This window comes from Typopeltis vanoorti, chromosome 9 (genome assembly GCF_054136105.1).
Source record: "Typopeltis vanoorti isolate ZY-2024b chromosome 9, IOZ_Tvanoo_1.0, whole genome shotgun sequence".
Classification (NCBI taxonomy): Eukaryota; Metazoa; Arthropoda; class Arachnida; order Uropygi; family Thelyphonidae; genus Typopeltis; species Typopeltis vanoorti.
In genome coordinates, this window is record NC_143557.1 from 104,026,331 (window position 1) to 104,048,836 (window position 22,506).

The 22,506-nt window shown below is 32.4% G+C and overlaps 1 protein-coding gene across 1 annotated transcript; it reads right to left on the reverse strand.

Moving 5' to 3' along the window:
- Positions 1–1,346: 1,346 nt before the first annotated feature.
- LOC150103364 (uncharacterized) lies at positions 1,347–12,725 on the reverse strand. The gene is made up of 3 exons (XM_090398382.1): positions 12,669–12,725; positions 1,607–2,163; positions 1,347–1,468 (listed from the first exon to the last, which is right to left on the reverse strand). The coding sequence occupies exons 1-2, from the start codon at positions 12,678–12,680 to the stop codon at positions 1,615–1,617; spliced, it is 561 nt and encodes a 186-aa protein (XP_090254508.1). The 5' UTR covers positions 12,681–12,725; the 3' UTR covers positions 1,347–1,468; positions 1,607–1,614.
- Between the last annotated feature and the right edge of the window lie 9,781 nt (positions 12,726–22,506).

Genomic DNA, 22,506 nt, shown 5'->3' on the forward strand with positions numbered 1-22,506 from the left:
CTTCGTCATCTTTTCGGAGAAATTTAAATAATATGTCCCGACGAAGTGTCCTGGTCTTGCGAGATGGATTTAATTTGAAAACGGTGTCGTACTCGACTGATAAGAATTTTTCTGGATGCCAAAATCTTGAGTAGCCACCTTTACGTGGTCTTGTGGGAACTGGAACCGATTGGGATTCCCAAATCGGATAAGTTAATTCATTTCTGGGCGCTTCAATAATGGATTCTTGTGATGTTTTAACCTTTAGAAGGAAAAAAAAAACTTCATTTATATTAAGAAGAAAAGTGAGCCTAAAACCGAGACCACCTAACTGAAGTAGGTTAGGTGATCGTAATATTTTGGCTCATGAGTGTATTCAGTTAGGAACTAACACAGCCCGGGAGGGGAAAATAAAACAATGCATTGATATTTATAACTGTTCATTCTTTTCCAAATCCCTCGGTATCATGAACACTTTTCATTCTTAAATAATGAATATGGTCAGATATATTTGATTAATATCTTCCGGATTTAATTGTATAGTTTATAATATATTTTCTCACTATAATTTTTAGTTGTTCATTAAAGAATATTTCGATCTGCGTTGCTTACCCTAAAACTTTGTATATTATCTCCAGGTATTAATGAACTGCTCTTCCAAATAGATGTTTCCGATCGAGATACGTCCATAATGATCTACATCATACGCATAAATTTAAAAAAATGCAAGAATATGTCAGATCCCAGAACTATTGTTTCATGTGCTAAAGCTTATATAAATGGAAATAGATTGGGAAAATACATTGTTTCGATAACAATGAAGCTGAAAGTAATTTGGTTCTCAGTTTCATAATTGTTAAACGCAAATTATGTAATGGAGACTAAACAAATAGCGAACCTATTTAGATTCCTATTTAGGGAACATGTCAATTTTTTCAACCCCCCCACCCCCCACGTTCTAATGCTAATTATACTTTCCAAAGGGAATGGGTAGGATTCACATCTACTCTCAACGTGCAAGTTTATAAGGTACGAGAATACAACAAATAACTGCCGCCATATTGTGTTCCTAATCCTAAATATTATTACTTTGTGAAATAACATGAGTTCTATCAGTTTTTTTCGGAATTACAGAATGAAAAAAAAAAAAAACTCTGTTAAATTCTATAAAAAGACTGAAACAGTTCCCCTAGAATGCAACTAGAATGATATTGTAGTCTTCTCCTGTTGGCCTAGTGTCATGGAAGTGTGGAAGTATTTATATCATCATTTTGCCTTGTTTCTACAAGAATGATTGCTTTTATGTTTATAGATTCGCATTAACAGAACACAATTTTGTTTGAAACTACTTCAGAGACACACACATAAATGTTTATAAATGATTTATTAAATATTTTACATTTCAAAATTTTGATTATAAGTAAGCTATTGTGAAATTCGATGGCAAAATGGACGGAATGGACTGCATCTTCGTGGAAAGAAAATTCGCCTGAAAATATCGATAAACAAATTAAACAAAAATGTATGTGTTTAGTCAATGTTTCAAAAACATTGACTTTAAAATAATAATAATAATAAATATTAATTAAACTATTTGAAAACTAGACAGTTCTGAATGCATACTTACGTCTGTTTTTAACCTCCTTGGACATAATCTTCCCAATTTCCAGGATAATATCCACCATAATCACCATACAAATCTCCGTATTTCCTATATCCTCCAAGTCCTGCATATCCATACAGTTTATCGCCATAATCTAGATCGTCTCTGCCCATATCAACTTCAGCATTCGGGGCAAGTATGTGCCAGAGGTTGCTTAAAAAATTCTGTTTAGGTCTATGTAATAAGTACCGTCTGTGGTAACGAGGAAAATACTTATAGCCTCCTAAAGGAATTTGAACTAGACCTCCTGAAAAGGCCCACGGTCTCTCCCTGTATGTTAAAAGCCTTTTAGGATATCTCAGTGGCCAACGTCTTATACCGTTTGCAAGGAGTAAAGATCTTAAATCATTTCTCGGATAAAAAGAATTTCCAACATTTGCTGGGATTAAAGTTTCTCCAGTTTGGTCTGTACAGATGAACGGTTGATTAGCATTCCCTAGAATTGTGTCACGAGGAACGTGCATTAGTCTTCCGTAACCCGAAACCGAGCAAAAGACAGTTGCCGCAGAAAGTAGCGCCACCTGGAAAAGTATATACTTGTTTTAAAATACGGTAATCAAATGAACTTTTTATTTAAAGTTTACCAAGAGTTTAGAGACGCGATGAAAAATATTTGCATTTAATTTAATGAAACAAAAGATAGCATTAAAGTGTACGTCAAAGTCATTATTAATGTTAATTAAAATATGGTTATAATGATTTTTTATTTATTTTAAAACGATTCTGCTGATAATTTCTTCCGTCCATTGGGAACAAGAAGCCTGAATATCTCTTGTATATGCTGGAATTACTAAAAACACTTGTTAAATCTGTCTAAAAAAAGTCTATATAGTAGCTTGTACAAAATCTGACAAAATGAAATGTTAAAATTATTATGTTATATATAGTAGCTTGTACAAAATGTGCTGGAATTACTAAAAACACTTTTTAAATCTGTCTAAAAATTTATATATGTAGCTTGTACAAAATCTGACAAAATGAAATGTTAAAATTATTATGTTATTTTTCTAGCTTGTAAGCTAACATGACATGATAATATCGTTATGCAAGAGATAAGGTAATTTGGCCTCAACAGTAACTTTATGTATAAAGCAAGATTATTAAATATTATTTATATTTGAAATTAAATGGTGTTTTCAAACCAATTTCAAAATAAATAAATTTTTTAAAAAATTTAAAAAACATTTATATAAATTCATAGAATATTATTCTTCTATTATTTTTATATATAAAATTAAATTTATTATAAAATACATCTAGATATTAAAATACTTAAATAACAACTATGAAATTGTTTTAGATAACTTTGGATAGTGGTTTTCAAACGGTTCGTTGCCCACCTCACGAGTGAGAGGATGAGACTCTGGGAACGCGTAGAAATGGTCAGTTTTCTTGTTTATATTTTCCAGATCAACTCCTGCTTGTACTCGATATTCGATCCACTTATTTCAATAAACATTAAAACACATAACGTCCATGTTTATTTCGTTAACATTATTACATTGTAAGTTACCCATTGTGGTTAACTGTGGTTATTATAAATAACTACAATATAGTTACTTCAACAAAATTTAAAAAAATAAAATAAAATAAAATAAAACGTTATTTTTATTTATTTATTTCAAATTTAGTTTTGGCCTAGTGGAAATTATGTTCATAAATAATCAAAAATATGTTGAAACATTGATTGGAAAAATAAAGAAAATAATAATAAAAAAAAAAGATAATAGTACTAGCCTGGGAAAAAAAATACATAATAATAGCATCAAATCTTGAACCAATGAACTTCATAAAAAAATCAATTTTATGACGTCATCTTTTAGAAAAGCAGGTTTTTTTTTTTTTTTTTTTTCAAAAAATCAAAATAATTAAATATAATCAAATTTACAACTCAGCATCTATAGTTGCAAAGTCTGTCACTAGATGACACTGCATTAGTAACACTAAAGCTAAGCTTGTATACAAGTGAACACATAATTTAATGTGTTAAGAAGAAAGTTGGTTTTAAATAAGTTTACGTATAAACTTTCCTACCAAGAATCTGTAGGAAACAAAAACTAACTATCGCCATAAATAAACAACAAATTGGTGTCAGACAACAGTGTAGAGATTATTAAAGAGAAATCTTCCAACCAACTTTAAGTAATACAGAAAATCAATGACAAGGTGACACCTTAATTATATTGTATTGGTATTGTCTTTATATGGGATGAAGGCTTCATTCGGCGGATAAATTTCAATGAATGTATGACAAAATAAAAAATAATGTAATGTTGAATGGTTGCAATATTTAAAAAATAAAGCTAACCAGAATTTACGGGCTATTCCAAAAATAAAATAAAAAAAATAGAATTAATATTAATAATTATAATATATAAATAAAATAAATAATATAAAATAAAATACGAAGTAGTGAGTAATTTAGATTGCAATGAAGAAGTAGTCAGCTGTACTGCATAAAGCACAGTCAAATGGTGATCCCCACCCCACGTTGCTAATACCAACTGCCTTAAATGATATCTCTTGTAACATCTTCATGTATTAGCTACTCAATAATCATGTTTATATCAGAAATCCGTTAAATGTAGTAGGACGGATTTCTCTTTAATAATCTCTACACTATTATTGATTGTAAAAAGAGTTACATATCTAATATTATTAGATATGTAACTCTTATTAAAAAGATTACCAAAACAAGCCTTAAAGTACAAGCCATTAGGAAAAAGAAAACCAGTACGTCTTCTTAAAAGATTCAGCGATGACTTTTAAGGCCAGAATAGGCTCCTTGACATGCATTATGATGATGTAATATTATTTTAGAAAATTTTATAATTATATATTATTACAATTATACTAACCAAATCAAAATTACATTATTTTACTGCTCTAGCGGAAGAATCCTTTAAATTTACTGACTCTAGCGGAAGAATCCTTTAAAGACCAGACCTAATTATTTATGAGTCCTTATAAGGACTGGCTTAAGGGGCGAAGCAAGAATGCTTTTCATCTTCCCCGTTATCTGTAGAGGACAGTGTAGGGATAAGGCGTTATTGACTATTAAAGCTCTGATCATGGCAGGAGGGTAACAGCAATAGCCGAGCCTCAGTTAGAACTTCATTGGTTACAGCATTGCCATCCATTATCCTCCAAGGGTATTAATCACCCCATCTCACGGTCGATTTTTCTCTCCCCTCTCACAAAACTTATATAATAAGTTCTTGCTTCGCCCCTTTAAGCCAGTCCTTATAAGGACTAATATTAGTCCTTATAATAAGGACTGGCTTAAAGGGGCGAAGCAAGAATGCTTTTCATAGTTCTTGCTTCGCCCCTTTAAGCCAGTCCTTATAAGGACTAATATTAGTCCTTATAATAAGGACTGGCTTAAAGGGGCGAAGCAAGAATGCTTTTCATATTTCCCGTTATCTGTAGAGGACAGTGTAGGGATAAGGTGTTATTGATTGAGCTATTAATTAAAGCTCTGATCATGGCAGGAGGGTAACAGCAATAGCCGAGCCTCAGTCAGAACTTCATTGGCTACAGCATTGCTATCCATTACCCTCCAAGGATATTCGGATTCTATCCCTCTCACAAAACTTATAGTCCTTATAAGGACTGGCTTAAAGGGGCGAAGCAAGAATGCTTTTCATCTTCCCCGTTATCTGTAGCGGACAGTGTATGGATAATGGGTTACTGAGCTATTATTAAAGCCCTGATCATGGCAAGAGGGTAACAGCAATAGCCGAGCCTCAGTTAGAACTTCATTGGCTACAGCATTGCCATCCATTACCCTCCAAGGGTATTGGTTTCTCTCACAAAACATTTTCAATGATAGAATATTACTTCTTCATATAAAAACTACTAACTGGTGTATGAAATTTAATTAATATTTGCATAAGAAAAATAGTTTAAAATGATCCTGAATTTGTAATATTAAATAATAATTATAGTTTAATATTAAAAATAAATAAATATTTATAAAATAATTAGGCTATTAATATATTAATGTATCAATACTATATAAAACATTAATATAATTATTTAATACCCTCATAATGATATTAATTTAATTATATATATATATATATATATATATTATATTATATATATATATATATATATATATATATATATATATATATATATATATATATATATATATATATATATATATATATATATTAAAGTATCTTAAATATTAGATTATAAAATATAAAGCATTAAATAATTCCAGATATCAATTTATTTTATTTAATAATAAAATAGATAATTTTGACAATAGTAAATGTTTGTTATTATTTATTTATCTTTTTTTTAAGGAATACAGGTATCCCTGCTTAATGCGGGTTTGCTTAACGCGGGATTTGATTAACGCAGCGAAATTAATTGCGGCAATCCCTTGATATACGTGGCAAGAGTTTTGATCAACGCGCCTTTAACCCAGCGGAGCTCGCAGCTGATCTGACAGATACATGCAAAATGTTTAATATAAATATTCTTACACAATTCAGTATATAGCTTGGAGGTCATGAGTAGCTATGCATTCATATGTTACGAGTGATATTCACATGATATTGATATTCATATGATATTCCGCACTGTTTTTTTCTGTCAGTTTGGTTTAACACATGTTATGTAAAGGTTTGTGATATTTGACAGTAAATTGTATCTGAGAGATATACCGCGACCTCCGATGTCAATATAGTATGGTTTAGTATTTTTTTTTTTTTTTATTCTTTGTTCAATAATTTCTAAATTGTAACTGAAAATAAATAAACCGTCATGTATTACTGAAATAGAGAGCCAGAGGCTTAGTTATCATACATGATCCTCTAGGAGATATGCTTTATATTATGAAAAATACTAATGAAAGTGATCTGGAGCTTACTCCACCTTTACTACAAGTTGCCCATAAGGTTGCTTATGCTTGCATCCGCCGAAACTTTTAGTTTCTATATATTCGGCACGAAACTCTGGTAGTTTCTATATTCGGCTATGAAATAATGTTGGATTCAATATCCACTTGATTTGCACCATCATGTATTACATTTGCAGTGTTTTTTCTTTATGTTTTATTGCATTTTAGCACATACTAGTAATGAAAGTATCTTTCAGATATACCGCGACCTACGCTGCAATTTTTACCGCCGCGGGGCTCCGCAGGGTTACATTTACCAAGCAAAAACATGCAAGCCTCGTAGCGTGAGCATCATGATGTCATTCCTCTTACGAATTATTAATACAGTAATCGATCATGGACGAATTGTAATTTTTATCATTGATTATTAGATTTGATTAACACGATTCCGATATACGCGGTAACACCGAGGGATTAATTAACCGTGTTAATCGAGGGATACCTGTATATAAGTACTCAGCATTTTGTTTTGAATATTCTCTAATTGTGTGCACTTGGGTGTCATTTAAATATTTTATGTATGTATGAATTAAAGTATTATTTACTCCTTTCATCAGAATGCAATCGTTACTCGAATCCGTTAAACCTAAACACAGTTTTCTGGAAGAAAAAATATCAAGGAGTTGAGGGCAGAGAGAAATCCCTTGAGTAAGGCATCGAAGAGCATGCTAGAGACATGGAATACCAGAGACAAAAGGCCACAGCTTTCATCACGAGTCTTCAGCTAATCCACATAGAAGAATAAACATCTGATTCTATGGATTAATTCAGTAATGTTGCACCGCTGTTATAAAAAAGACAGAGAAAAATCTCGTAATCTATGGAGAACGACCCTCTGAATGCTATGATCAACCAGATATGAAACAACAATACGCCATATGTGTGTACAGTAATAAGCCCATGTTCAGAGCTCCTTTGAATTATTGGAAACCTACATAACCCTGAATAACAACATATTATGTTGTTACCATCTTTTACTGTTCGCAAGTTTGCTTATTATTATTATTAAGTGATACATCCAAGGACTCATTGCATTAGCGCACTCTACTCCACTATATACAACTCATCATCTCCCCCACTTAATCTTACTACTACTACTACCACCATCAGCACACAACGCCATCTACTGCCTACTACTACTACTACTACTACCACCAACAGTAGATTGAGTCTATAAATGTTCTCGAGGCCTATTTGCCTTTAAGAGGAATGAAAAATTCGATTTTCCAGGGCAAACACTCTGTTACCTACAGTTGAAAAAGCAAATATAAAAATTCCTCTTATCATGACGAGAATCGAATATGCGTTTAAGCATAGGCATATTAAAAATAAAATATTCTTGATAGTTTATTTTTTTTTTAAATCTAAAGAGGTCTCACACACTTAGGATGTAATTTGTCCTTTTGTTAATAAATATGTGCATATACTACAGTTGTATATATAAAATACAGCACTGGTCAAATCTATGGCCGCGAGTCGCATGTGGCTCGCGAGGTTGTTCCATGCTCCCTAGGCAGTTTTTTTTTTTTTTTTTTTTGTGTGTGTGTGTGTGTTTATTATAAAAGACAAAAATTCACGATACATGCACAATATTTTTCGCAGATATATAAATACATATAATAACATACATAAATACAATACATATAATATTTTTCACATATATACAAGCAAATATTAAAAAACGAATACCTACTACCATAAATACTGTTACAACTTGAACAGCATACAAACCTACCTTTAATCTATCAGTAAATCATTTACAGCTTTCAGCACATACAAATCGCATATATAATATAACAAAACTCAACTATCGAAAATTCCCCATTTTGCCTGCATGCATGCCCAAATTTTTTGAGACCACATATCAATGATGGCCAACGGGAACCCTGCCACGGCTTGCTCCAAATCCACCTATAGACAGATGATGCTGGAGTGTCATTTTTTTGCAGGCTACTCTCTCTCAAGCTCCGACCGCAATTTGAAGTCCAACGGATTCAGTTCGCGACTTCCAGATGGCCAATCAGATGGGATTATGAGATCGGGCACATTCGCCTCCAACCACTGCCGTGTCGTCCTCGCCTTGTGTGCAGGGGGCTGAATCCCGTTGGAAGGTCCACTGCCTACGATGAAACAAGTTGTTCAGGGGAAGTACTACAGGTTCCAGCACGGTGCCTTGATACACTTTGAAGGAGGTTTGGACCCTCTTTGTCAGAGGGTCTAAACCTCCTCCAAAACGTAACATTTTAAATTAAAACTACTGTTTTCTACCTATAGAACATGTTACATGTTATGTTCTAAGTCACGATTCAATAAACTCCCCTTTTACAGCAGTATTTTAGTATAAAAATCACGGTTTAACCAATCAGCAAACTTGGTATAAACAAAGTAGTAAACCACTGGCCCCTCTTTATATAAACAGTATCAATGATTTATTTTAAACTTTACATAAGTAACAAGAAAGCATAAAAAATGCTTTCTGGTCAGCGATATCAATGCAAATGACTTTTAAGTTTCGTTAGCAATTTCATGACTTAAATATTCAACTATGATACTCAATAAAACAGTACCACTGATTGTTGAAAAATTCTTTGGGGTTTGCGATGTCAAATTTCAGCACTATAGGCGTTACATCATGTAATGTAACATAAACCTTTTAATGAAAATATCAGACCGGTCAACAATTTGAAATTGCGATAAGATAATTATTAGGGTGTAATTAACATTAAGTCAAATAACAGATTTAATATTCTGAATGATAATGTTTGTGAATTTCACACTTCACTCATGCAATTAATTTAAAAATCAACAAACAAACAACAATCATATACACGCTGAATACATTCGGATTGCTTGAGACTATGAATTTAAAGACTGTCCTGCAGTCTTTAATTGCTAAAGATTTCATGAAAACTTCAACAATTTGGCAAATCGCAACTACAAGCATCGAGGACCTAAAAGGTGGAAAATCACAAACCATCCCGTGTTGTAAGTAGCTTTAGATGTAAACACCAACTTCTTTCTCAGACTACACTTAGTTCCATCATACTCAAAAAACCTTACAAGAAGCAAGTTACTCAGCTAAAATAATGAAATTCGCCATTTGTCCTTATACAGGGTGTCCCAAAATTCCCGCAAGAAGTCATTTTGATAGAAAACACAGGTTTTTAATTAAAAATTGTAATTTCTTATATTGATTCATAAAGTATACAGTATAGGGTTATGCATGGAATAGCATATCGGGTAAATGGCCTTCACGACTTTCTGGCACATACGCACTCTTTTGTCGAAATTTTTCATGACTATTTTGCATAAATGTGGCTGAATTTCGTTGATACAGCGCTCAATTTCCTCCTTCAAGGCGTGGGTGGTCGTGGGCTTGTTGGCATAAACCTTCGACTTCAAAAAACCCCAAAGAAAAAAGTCCAACGGCGTTAAGTCACATGATCTGGGCGGCCAATTCTGATCACCAAAACGGGAAATTACACGACCAGGAAATGACTCATGCAGTAATTGAATTGTTTCTCGGGCTGTATGGCACGTGGCACTGTCTTGTTGAAACCACATGTCGTCCACATCCATATCTTGCAATTTAGGCACAAAAAACTGGATTATCATGTCGCGATAGCGAGCACCATTAACTGTTATTGCCTTACCAGCCGCATTTTCGAAGAAGAATGGACCGATGATACCTCCAGCCCAAAATCCGCACCAAACAGTGACACGTTGTGGATGTATTTGTTTCTCGACAATCACTCGTGGATTTTCTGAACCCCAAATGCGACAATTTTGTCGATTAACGAAGCCATCAAGATGAAAATGAGCCTCATCGCTGAAGATGATTTTGTTCGAAAAATAAGCATCCACTTGTTGTTGTTTCATAATCCATTCAACGAACTCTCTTCGCTGTGTGTGGTCATTTTTAATAACCCTGAACTGTCAGCTGTCACGCTGTCTTTTTTTACTCGTTGGCAACACTTTACCGCACAAATGGCGCTAAATTTAAATCTTGCGTGAATTTTGGGTCACCCTGTAATAAGGACTGGCTTAAAGGGGCGAAGCAAGAATGCTTTTCATCTTCCCCGTTATCTATAGAGGACAGTGTAAGGATAGGGTGTTATTGAGCTATTAAAGCTCTGATCATGGCAGGAGGGTAACAGCAATAGCCGCGCCTCAGTTAGAACTTCATTGGCTACAGCATTGCCATCCATTATCCTCCCAGGGTAACAATTCTCCTCGCCATTTGTCGTTACAAGGATTGGCTTAAAGGGGCGAAGTAAGAATGCTTTTCATCTTCCCCGTTATCTGTAGAGGACAGTGTAGGGATAAGATGTTATTGAGCTATTAAAGCTCTGATCATGGCAGAAGGGTAACAGCAATAGCAGAGCCTCAATTAAAACTTCATTGGCTACAGCATTGCCATCCAATACCCTCCCAGGGTTTCATCCATCACTCACATACCTTCTCAACCACTGACCTCGCCATTTGTATTATATATACTGTTAGTTATTTAGAGGGTATGAAAATTAATATATGGTATACGAGAGCGATGATTGGCTGCGCACTACTATTATTCAAAATTTGATAAATTACAAAATATTTTGAAAGCAGTACATTTAGTAAATAACATTTTTTAATTATATATAGAAAATTCACTGAAATAATTTTTAATTTAAATGTTATTATTTTGCTTTTTTTTTCCTTGTCTTTCCAAAAACTATTGTGTTGTGCCAAATCCATTACCCTCGCAGAGTTTCATCCATCACTCACATACCTTTTCAACCACCGACCTCGCCATTTGTCCTTATAAGGACTAGCTTAAAGGGGCGAAGCAAGAATGCTTTTTATCTTCCCAGTTATCTGTAGAGGACAGTGTAGGGATATCTGTAGAGGACAGTGTAAGGATAAGGTGTTATTGAGCTATTAATGCTCTGATCATGGCAGGAGGGTAACAGCAATAGCCGAGCCTCAGTTAGAACTTCATTAGCTACAGCATTACTATCCATTACCCTCCAAGGGTATTGGATTGAATGAATCAATCACTGCATCTCCTCGCCATTTGTCCTTATCCTTATAAGGACTGGCTTAAAGGGGCGAAGCAAAAATGCTTTTCATCTTCCCCGTTATCTGTAGAGGACAGTGTAGGGATAAGGTGTTATTGAACTATTAAAGCTCTGATCATGGCAGAAGGGTAACAGCAATAGCCGATCCTCAGTTAGAACTTCATTGGCTACATTACCGCCCATTACCCTCCAAGGGTATTATTAATCACCGCATCTCACGGTCGATTAATCTTTCAAATCGCCATTTGTATTATATATATTGTTAGTTATTTAGAGGGTATGAAAATTAATATATGGTATACGAGAGTCATGATTGGCTGCGCACTACTATTATTCAAAATTTGTTAAATTACAAAATATTTTGAAAACAGTACATTTAGTAAATAACCTTTTTAATTATATAGAATATTCACTGAAATAATTTTTAATTTAAATATTATTATTATTTTTTCTTGTCTTTCCAAAAGCTATTGTGGCGCCATCTTGTACCATTATACTAACATCTCACTCGAAAAATTAGTACACAGATCACTTATCCCAATTTTTGGTTCGGAAAGTAGGACCATTCTAATCATATCTTTAATTAGCACTCTAATAAGTTATTAATTAAATTTGGATGAAGATTTATCTGTGTTCTGTGTTCCTCATTTAGTATATATATATATATATATATATATATATATATATATATATGCTTAAATTATTACGAAAAATAGTTATACATCTTATCAGCAAGGATTGCACATTATTTTACTATTTAAGATAAATGAATAAACTTAATTTGACAATTAAGTCTATTCATTAGAGACAAGTCACAATAACGTAAGATTAACGCAGTCAGAACTCATTTCAAATATTTCGAGTTAAAAGGCTAAACAAATTCGTATTCCTTCAAACTTATCCGCAGTCAAACATACTGAATTGTCAATTATAATTAATACATCCGCTTAGTTAATTATTAATTTAAATTAATGTAATCACTACAAAAAGAATGTATTAATTCCTGTTAATTTAAGAAAAATGAAAAAATAAGTATCGACAAACTACTCACAAAAATCTTCATTGCAACGAACAAAGATACCACGAAGCAAAATGCAATCCGAGAAGGCTTAACTGCTCTAAATGATTGTTATTATCTGGTTTTATATATCCTGTGTACGTGGGGAAAGGTTAGAGGGCGTTGTTGAACACGTACTATTTCTTTCATACAGTTTAACCAAGATATATTTCCTGAAGGGTGACAGGCATCCTCGAGTGGATATTTACTTACCTTTCATCTCCAGCTATACTCTGATGAAAGTAGCCTCAGATTTATTTTCCTCTGAAAGATACGATAAATAAAGCTTATTATAATCTTCATTTTGTTTGATAAATTAGGAATTTTAGCATATAAAGATGTTCTAGAAGACCACTAAGATGTGAAATGAATGTGTCAAGAATCATGGAATATATTTATTTATTGCGAATAGAATCAAATTTGAAACCACAAAGAAACTTCAAGAGTTTTGGACGCTTTTTAACGAGATCACAGAATAATTACGATTTTTTTTTCCATGGCCACCACACGAGGAAGCGAATGAATTATTTTATTAACGAGATCACAGAATAATTACGATTTTTTTTTCCATGGCCACCACACACGGAAGCGAATGAATTATTTTCTGTTGTTTTCTGTTGGGAATAATTAGCGATCATCATATATAAATCTTATATTGAGAAATATTAGGTGTAAAATATTATTTAATCACTCTGTAGTGTAACGTATAATTAGGAAAATTTTTTTTTCTAAAATAGTATATTAGATTAACAATTTTAATTTTAATTTTATATTAATAATTTATCTTAACGGATGTATTTAAATATCACTGATGTTTCGTTAACTTAATGTATCTCATCTTAATAAAGTTGAATTTCTTATATTAATTTCTCATTATTTAACTGATTTCTCACATTCGAATTCGATTGAATTTCTCATATCAGTAGAAAAATAGTAATTTATTGCTTATTATGTAACTACTTTATTGTCAACTATAATCCAATTTTGCTAAGTTGATTATTAATTTTCTGTAATATTAGAAATTTTATTGTGTATTATTTTGAAAAAATATAAGACAAAATATTTATGTTTTATTATATCAAATATTAAATTATTTTTCTTTAAATAATTTTATAAGAGAAAATATTTTAATATAAATTCGGACTTTTGCCAGGATTTTGTGTTATCGGAGAACTATGAAACGAAAAGGCGTTTGACATGATCTTTCTTAAAGTTCTTAAAAGAACTGGGCGATGGACTGAGAGTCCTTGACTCTTTATCCCGTCATCTGAATGAAGTAAATCTGTATGGATAGAGTGTTATTGAGCTAAAAAGCTCTAGTCATGGCTGGGTAACGGCAATATAGCCGAGCCTCAGTTAAAACTTCATTGGCTATAGCATTTTGCCATTTGTCACCCTGGAAGTCCTAAAAAGGACTTTTCGGGAATCAGGTGTTCATTCCCGCTATCCCTTCCCTGATCCTTCTTGTTGACATGATCTGAAAGTTACAAATCCTCTTACCTGCCACTTCTGCAAACTGATCACCGATGTATTGAGGTTAGAATGATATACTCAAGGTCTTAAGATAAATGAAGAAGAAAAATCGAAATGCATAACTGGTTTCTACGTGAACAACATTCCATTATACTGTACTTAATCAGATGTTTTCATTTCAAGAGAATGTATTCAGTGGAGTGTTTGAGTGTAATAGCTTTAATTTCTTCGAAAACTTTTCTCTGCGACATATTCAGAGAAAAGTTTTCGAAGAAATTAATACACCCACCCTCTCATTAATAGTAAATTAATGAGTGGGTGGGTGTATCATAAATATTTTAGTATTGTGACTTTTGAAGTGCTACGAACATAAAAGAGATGTTTTTTCCCCTTATGGTTCAGATCTCCTATTAATATGTTCTCACACCACTATTACAGTTAATCTTACCTTTATCTGAATAAGCCATATAAACAAACGTCGTTACTCCCCCCCCCTTATTTTTTTATCCAACATCACCTTGAATGGTCAAGTTACAGAATCTATCTCCCAAGCAATCTGCTTAAATTTATTGTGATGCGATGTAAAATTCTAATTTCTTTCCTGGTCCTTCACCCAAACGTGCCTATATAAGTGGTTACGAAACTTTTTCCCCCCTACTCACCAGAACACTGGATGAGATGAAATTTTTATTGTTGGAACATGTTTAGACAAATAAAAAAAACTCCAAGACACTAAAACTATAAAATACAGTTTTAGTGTCTTGTTAAATGAGTAGTTAATTTTTCTGTATACAAAAGCTGTTTCTTCCTTTAATGAAAGAACTTCTTTTCATACTATAAAGTGCTTGTTTACTTTTTTTTTTTTTTTGCAATTACCAATCTTAAAAAGAAATTTATTCGACCTTCATAATCTAATCCTCGAATCCAATAATAAGCTTTTTTTCCTCTCCAGATTGATCCACTCAGAACATTATATTGCAATAAATATAATTGTGAAATAAACAACACTTTTCTAATGCCATCAACAAATTTGTTTTTATTCTTTATAATTTGAGAACAGTACACAAGAAAGAAATCATTTACAGTGTTAAAAGTCAGCAAGTCGGATTTTTTACTATAGTAGTATGAAATGAAATGTTTTTTTTTTATTCCAATCAGGTATCATATTCATTATTATGGCAATATTACGATAATACGAAAATAAACTTTCTGTTACGCGGTTTTATTTCCATAGTAATCACACCTTGCTTCATGGCAGTATATGAAAATAGTACAAAATGTGTAGATATATAGATAGTACAAAATGCGTATCAGACCAGGGATATTAATTTTATCTTATTTATCAAACTAATTTATATTATTAATTTTACAAAAAATATAAATATATTTTATTGATAAAATTATTTTAAATACCTAAAATAATTTTCTAAAATTCTGAAAACAAGCTGTACACCTTTAAAATTTTAGTATTATAGTAGTATAACTAATTTATGACTGATCTCCAAATGCCTTTAATTATAATTTGTTGAAAGATTCAACTCTTTTCACTTTTTTTCCCTTATGGTTTCAGATAAAAGCTTTTATTTATTGTAGTAATAATAATAGAAGAGAAATTTCTGATTTGAATGTTTCATTAGAGTGTTCTTCTTCCTAACATGGATTTTAGATCAGGTGGCCTGTTCGGGTCTCATGTCATCTTCCTACTCTTCTTTTTCCAGTTATTTTATATCTGTATAATATTTTCGGTAGTCTGCTGTTGTCCATTCGATTTAAATGTTCTGTCCATTTTTGTTTATACTATCGTATGTAGTAATTAATTGGTTTAACATTCAGGGAATGTATAATTTCTTCATTTGTGTTATGGTCCCACTTGGTATGTTCAACTGTTTTTCTAGGAAATTTCGTTTCTGCTGTTTGAATTCGTTTTTCATCTTTACTTTTTATGGTCCATGTTTAGAGTGCTAGTTTCCATTAGTGTTGAGTATTGCAAAAAAAAAAAGAGTGAATTTGGATCCAGTACCTTTTAATTGTGTAGCTCCAATTGAGGAGACACGAGGTAATATCCAAGTAAAAATTTTAGTTAAGTTACAGTTTACTAGAATGAGGATGCTATTTGCGTAAATTTACAAATAATAACATTACAGTATGAGAAAGTTTGGACTGATAAAATAAACACATGGGTCACATATTGTTGCCATATTATTATTGTAATTCTGTATTTTTATTTGAATACCACCAATGTCCTTCCTCTTACTTATGCATTGCAAAAACATGTGAACGAAGGTGTGCGAGAGATATACCTTATTAAAAAGTAAAGAAGCAAATCTTGAGGATTTTAAAGTTATAGCTTATTTATTTATGTTTGACGTACACTTTTAGTGAAATAATGATAAACATCACAACTTTCTTTATTTTTTCCATATCAACTAGGAGTACGCGGCTTATTCATTGACACAGGTATACTAAAAAAATACGATATATTTTAAAATAATATAAAATATAAATGCCTTATAAATTACAGTAATATATTATTTAAACTATGCGATATATTAATTTTTATGAATTGGTCTTTATAGCACAGAACTAACGTAGTAATTTATTAAATTTGGATAGTTGTTTTGCAAAAATTATTTATCCGAAAATAAATGAAAATGCAATGAATGCGTTTACGACAAAGGAGGCAGCCTCATAAAGCATGAAAAACACTTAATCATAAAATTGCTGATACCGCTGAAGTTTCATTATAATTTTATCTGAAACGAATAATTTAGAAATAGTGCAAGGGCTGTTACTTCATATTTCGCACTTCCCTGTTCATGATCCAAGTTGATCACGTAACTGAAAAGTATCGGCTAATTACTATACAGCAGGGACGAATTCTCCATGCTTGCTGCGCAAGCTCATTAATTGAGAAATAAGTAATATTTATTTGTTAATAAATGCATGCATTTATAAGCATTACATTTAGGCTTTTATTTTTGTAGACAGAAGACATCTTAAGCTTGCGCGGCAATAATTGGGCTTTGTGTTGTGTATCGAAGACCGATGCTTGCTCGTCTAGTCAAAGCTACCTTGGCTTGCGCGGTTGTGGGAGCATCCAGGTCCTCGCTGCAGCACTGCGATTTCATGCGTGCGCATAGCCATTTCCGCTCCCTTCACGTCGTCTTAAACACAACGCCATACGCAGTCAAAGTAGCTCTAGCCAGTGAGCTTCAGCCAGTCTTTACAAGTGTGCGTGTTGCTTGGGAAAATTAAGTTACAACCGACTTTTTTATGACGATGTTATTGACCAGTTCATAAAGAAGAACGTAGGGTAGAATTTGTATTCAAGTAGCTAAATTGAAAAAGTTAGAATATCATTTGTAAAATAAATGTTGCATTTGTATGATTAAATGTACATAAATTACTAAATATATAGTTTTAAATGGTCAGCAATTCATTATTCCGCTAATCAGACTTCAATCGCACCTCTCACTCCCTGAATGATAACAAGAGCAAGCGTGAATTTCAAGACCAGCATTTGCCCCTGCTAGACAGTACAATGCAGTCACTTTGATTGAGTCTCATAACTTCTTTGTGGTTCCTAATGCAGTGTAAAATACAATATATTTCATGAAGCATTTCTATTCGATTCCATGCAATCAGGTACAGTGCAATACAACACAATATTATGTTATTATCCTTATAGTACTTATAAGGACTGGCTTAAAGGGGCGAAGCAAGAATGCTTTTTATCTTCCCCGTTATCTGTAGAGGACAGTGTAGGGGATAAGGTGTTATTGAGCTATTAAGGCTCTGATCATGGCAAGAGGGTAACAGCAATAGCCAAGCCTCAGAACTTCATTGGCTACAGCATTGCCCATCTATTACCCTCCAAGGGTATTAATCACCGCATCTCACGGTCGTTATGTTATTATATTATATATAACATATTATTATGTTATACATATATTTAGCATTATATTGTGTACATATCTATATTATAGCTATTTATTATTATATTATATATACATAATATACTGTATTATATTATATATATATATATTATATTATATTAATATTATATATTTATTTTCTCTTATTTATATTATATTATATTATATTATATATATTATGTTATATTTATATTATATTATATATATATATATATTATGTTATATTTATATTATATTATATATATATATTATGTTATATTTATATTATATTAATGTTATATTTATATTATATTATATATATATATATTATGTTATATTTATATTATATAGTTATTTTTTCTTATTTATGAATCCTCATATTGTATAACTTCATATATAACCTTATATAAGGACTGGCTTAAAGGGGCGAAGCAAGAATGCTTTTAATCTTCCCCGTTATCTGTAGAGGACAGTGTAGGGATAAGGTGTTATGGAGCTATTAAAGTTCTGATCATGGCAGGAGGGTAACAGCAATAACCTAACCGAACCTCAGTTAGAACTTCATTGGCTACAGCATTGCCATCCATTATACATTCCAAGGATTAATTGCCAGTCTCCTTTTGAGCTATTAATTAAAGCTCTGATCATGGCAGGAGGATAACAGCAATAGCCGAGCCTCAGTTAGAACTTCATTGGCTACAGCATTGCTATCCATTACCCTCCAAAGGTATTGGATTAAAAATCCTATTTGAATTTTTCAATCCCAATCTCCTTTTGGCATAACTTCTTTGCCTTTAGATAATTTCTATTTAAAAATAAGAGAGGTGTACTTTAATTTGATTAAACTTAAGTACACCTCTTTAGTTTAATAAACAGATAAACACAGTTGGATTTTAAATTTTTAGAAAGTATTTTTTATAATTATCATTGTGATATAAAAATAATTCCTTACATGCTAACGCACACCAGTCACTAGTGTTCAGGCTATTGAGAAACTCAGTATATGGATAAATCTAAACAAGTTACGTTTTGGCACACTCCTTATCGTCTCAATCGAATTCATATGCCATTTACAGTCTTTTTAACCATTCTCTTCTGTTATACTGGTATGCATTTCTGGCATAATCTTGGTTTCTGTTTCTATTTCTGCGTCTATCTTGTCCGTAGTCATATTCATATCCTCCTGAAATTCCATGGTCTCCGTAACCACTGTTCTGGGCGCATACATTCACCGTGATTACCAACAACAATACAAATATGACCACCTATAAATGAAAAGAAAAATTGAATATTTCGCGATTTTTGCTACATCGATTATGTGATTAAGTTTTAAGAAAAACAGGATTAGAGAAAAGCAGTTTAGAAAAGAATAAATATCATTCCCTTACCTTTTTCATATTAGACACCGTTAGCACTGCTTTTCGTTTGGAAACACTAATTCAATGAAGTGAATTTTCTCTTTTATAGAAACCGTTTTCCTATGAGTAATTTAAATCTATGTACGTAAGATATGTTGCTTACGTAGATGCAGATTAACCATCATATAAAGAAGTTATTAATACTCAAGTAAGTATAGGAATAATCGTTTACCTTCTCTCCCAATATACGCTATTTCTATTAGAAGGTCTTTCTCACAAACAATCGGTTTTCGTCATTACAATTCTATTTGACGTCATAAATGGAGACTCGGACACGAAAAGTATGGCATGAATAGCGAAATGGGGAGGAGGGGGGTTGGCAATGACCCTCACCTAAAGCCATTGACGAAAAGGCGTTGTATTTTTCTGACTCACCTTGAGTCTTATGTTTGGAAACTGAAAACCGGAAGTCTTTGCTATCGCTGAAAATATTCAGCTCCCTTGTAGAACCACTTTACAAGTTTCTTTATTTTATTTTATTTTATTTTATTTATTTATTTTTTATTTTTGGCTGGTGACTTTGTGTACAGGTTTAAGATTAAAGACCTGAATAATTATAATGAGCGCATATGCATGAAGAAATGCCTAGAATGACTGATTATGGTTAAATGAGATGTTTATAACGAAATAGAAAGTAGTGAAATTGTATAAGGAAAGTTAACAATAAAAAAAATAAAGTTAAAAGATAAGAATTGCCTCGGTATAGTTTTTATTTAATAGTACATTAGTACCGTACGTAGTCTAAGAATTATTGTTTTATTAATTTTGGAATTTTATTTATTAAAAAATTTTTTTGTTTATTATTTTTAGATAATTTGGAAATTCTTCTCTAAGGACCAAACATTGAACAATTTCAAGCCACTGCAGCCCTCCAGTAAGTGGGTTGATGATTTCGCACTTTATTCTCACCTAAAGACATTTTCATAGACTGTTAAAAAAAATCTTACTGCCGATACTGTCAAATTAATCTTTGAGCTAAATTGTAATCTCTACCAATTTGAAGTTCTAAACAGGTTTTTCAGGGAGGAAAGGAATGCCTGTGATAGACTGAGTGTATGGTAGCTAATTTGGATTAAACTGTGGTACAGAGATACTAACCTCCCACTATTTCAGTTTCTCCAGAAAACTGCGTTTTCATCCTCCAAACAAGAAACCTGGCTGGAAGAAAACATGCAATTAATAAACGTGATAAACTGGATTCATGGACTTAGTTGTGCCGTAATTCTAACCGAACTGTTTCTGCTATTTCAAAGGGAAACATAACTTCGTTAATTCATTTTTTAAAATATTTTTATCTTTCGCCTCATACTGAACAAAATTAATTTTACAGATATCAAACAACTGTGGAGATAACAAACAAAATAGTTCTGCAGAAAGAACCATATTCTTATGCTCTGTAGTTGGTTGTAACTTCAATGAGAGCAGATCGACAAAAGGCAGGGATGGACTATCTCAGGGAGCTAATAGGAATTTCCCGGTGGGCTGACGTTCGATTAGGCCTAAATGTATGGTATGGTATGGTGTTTTATTATTATTTTTTTTAATTATTCATCATTTCTCAGGTAATTTCACAGACCAATTTTATTTATCAGTACTCAGCTGTTTACTGGTTCGATTTTAGTCAATGACAAGAATCAAATTTTGGCTTTGATAGTAGAGAAGGGTTTTTCTTCTAGAGGAAGCTGTAATTTTACAAGTAATTGATAATTTAAAAACAATATCGGCACGCACACACACACACACACACACACACACACACACACACACACACACACACACACACACACACACACACACACACACACACACAGAGAGAGAGAGAGAGAGAGAGAGAGAGAGTGAGAGAGAGAGAGAGAGAGAGAGAGAGAGAGAGAGAGAGAGAGAGAGAGAGAGAGAGAGAGAGAGAGTATAACTCTGGTATCATAGGCTTTGTTGCTTCTGCCTTCATTCAAACCACTCCCAGGCCAGGGATTAAAACAGAGATAAAAACGTTGTCCCCTTTCCCCCTTTACAAAATGATAAGGGAGATCATTCAATTATTTATAACCAGGGGCGGCCCGTGCATAGGCACTACGGAATGCAGCACCCCCAATTTTTCTCGATATATAAATATATTTATTAATTTATTTATATTTGCTTGTAATATTTAATTTTATCATCAACAATCCTATACAATTCTCGTATTTTGTATAAAAAATAATAAAAATCCATCTTGTAGCACTTAGGAGAGCGAAGGACGCTAGCAGCACTGTGTTTACCACAGTGTCATAGTGTGTCATGTTGCTACGCGCGCAAGCATATGCACGTCATAGTGAGATGCGAGCTATTAGCGTAATGCGGCACTGTCCATCACGCAGTTCCACTGTTGTTTATATGCAGTTTGCGCCAGTAGTAGTAGTGTTCACCGTGTTTACTCCGTCTCTTTAAATATTTGGACATGACAATTAAAGACACAACATTTGTTATAGTTTTTATTTTAGAACATTATTGGGGTTATGATAATGGATTTTATTTTTAAATAATTTTGAATTATACTAAACTGTATAATTTTATCGATAATAAACAATATATTTTCATGTTTAATTTTTTTTTTTAATTTTGCCAATATATTTATTATTGGCAGTACTTACAGTGCATATGTATATTTCGAAAGTTGCAGCACCCCCCACGATTTCAAGCCACGAGCCGCCACTGTTTATAACAAACATGAATTATAACAAACTTACTAAAGTCTATATTTCAGATAATTGCATACATTTTTTCTTATTGGTAACATAAACAAAATATCATTTCAGTTATCCTCCGTTAACCATATGAGTTAGCCTAAATTATCTTCGCAATTCCAACTTCCTTCTGACTAAAACTCAATACTAACTGAACTCAAAATACGATCAGCCTGATAATTATTTAAAAACATTAAAGTGAAAGGCAATGTCTACTTCTGGAGGAGATGCATTCTAACTGCAAATATCCACATATATTGTTTCGACAACATCCTAGCAATTAATATTGAACAACTGTGTTTAT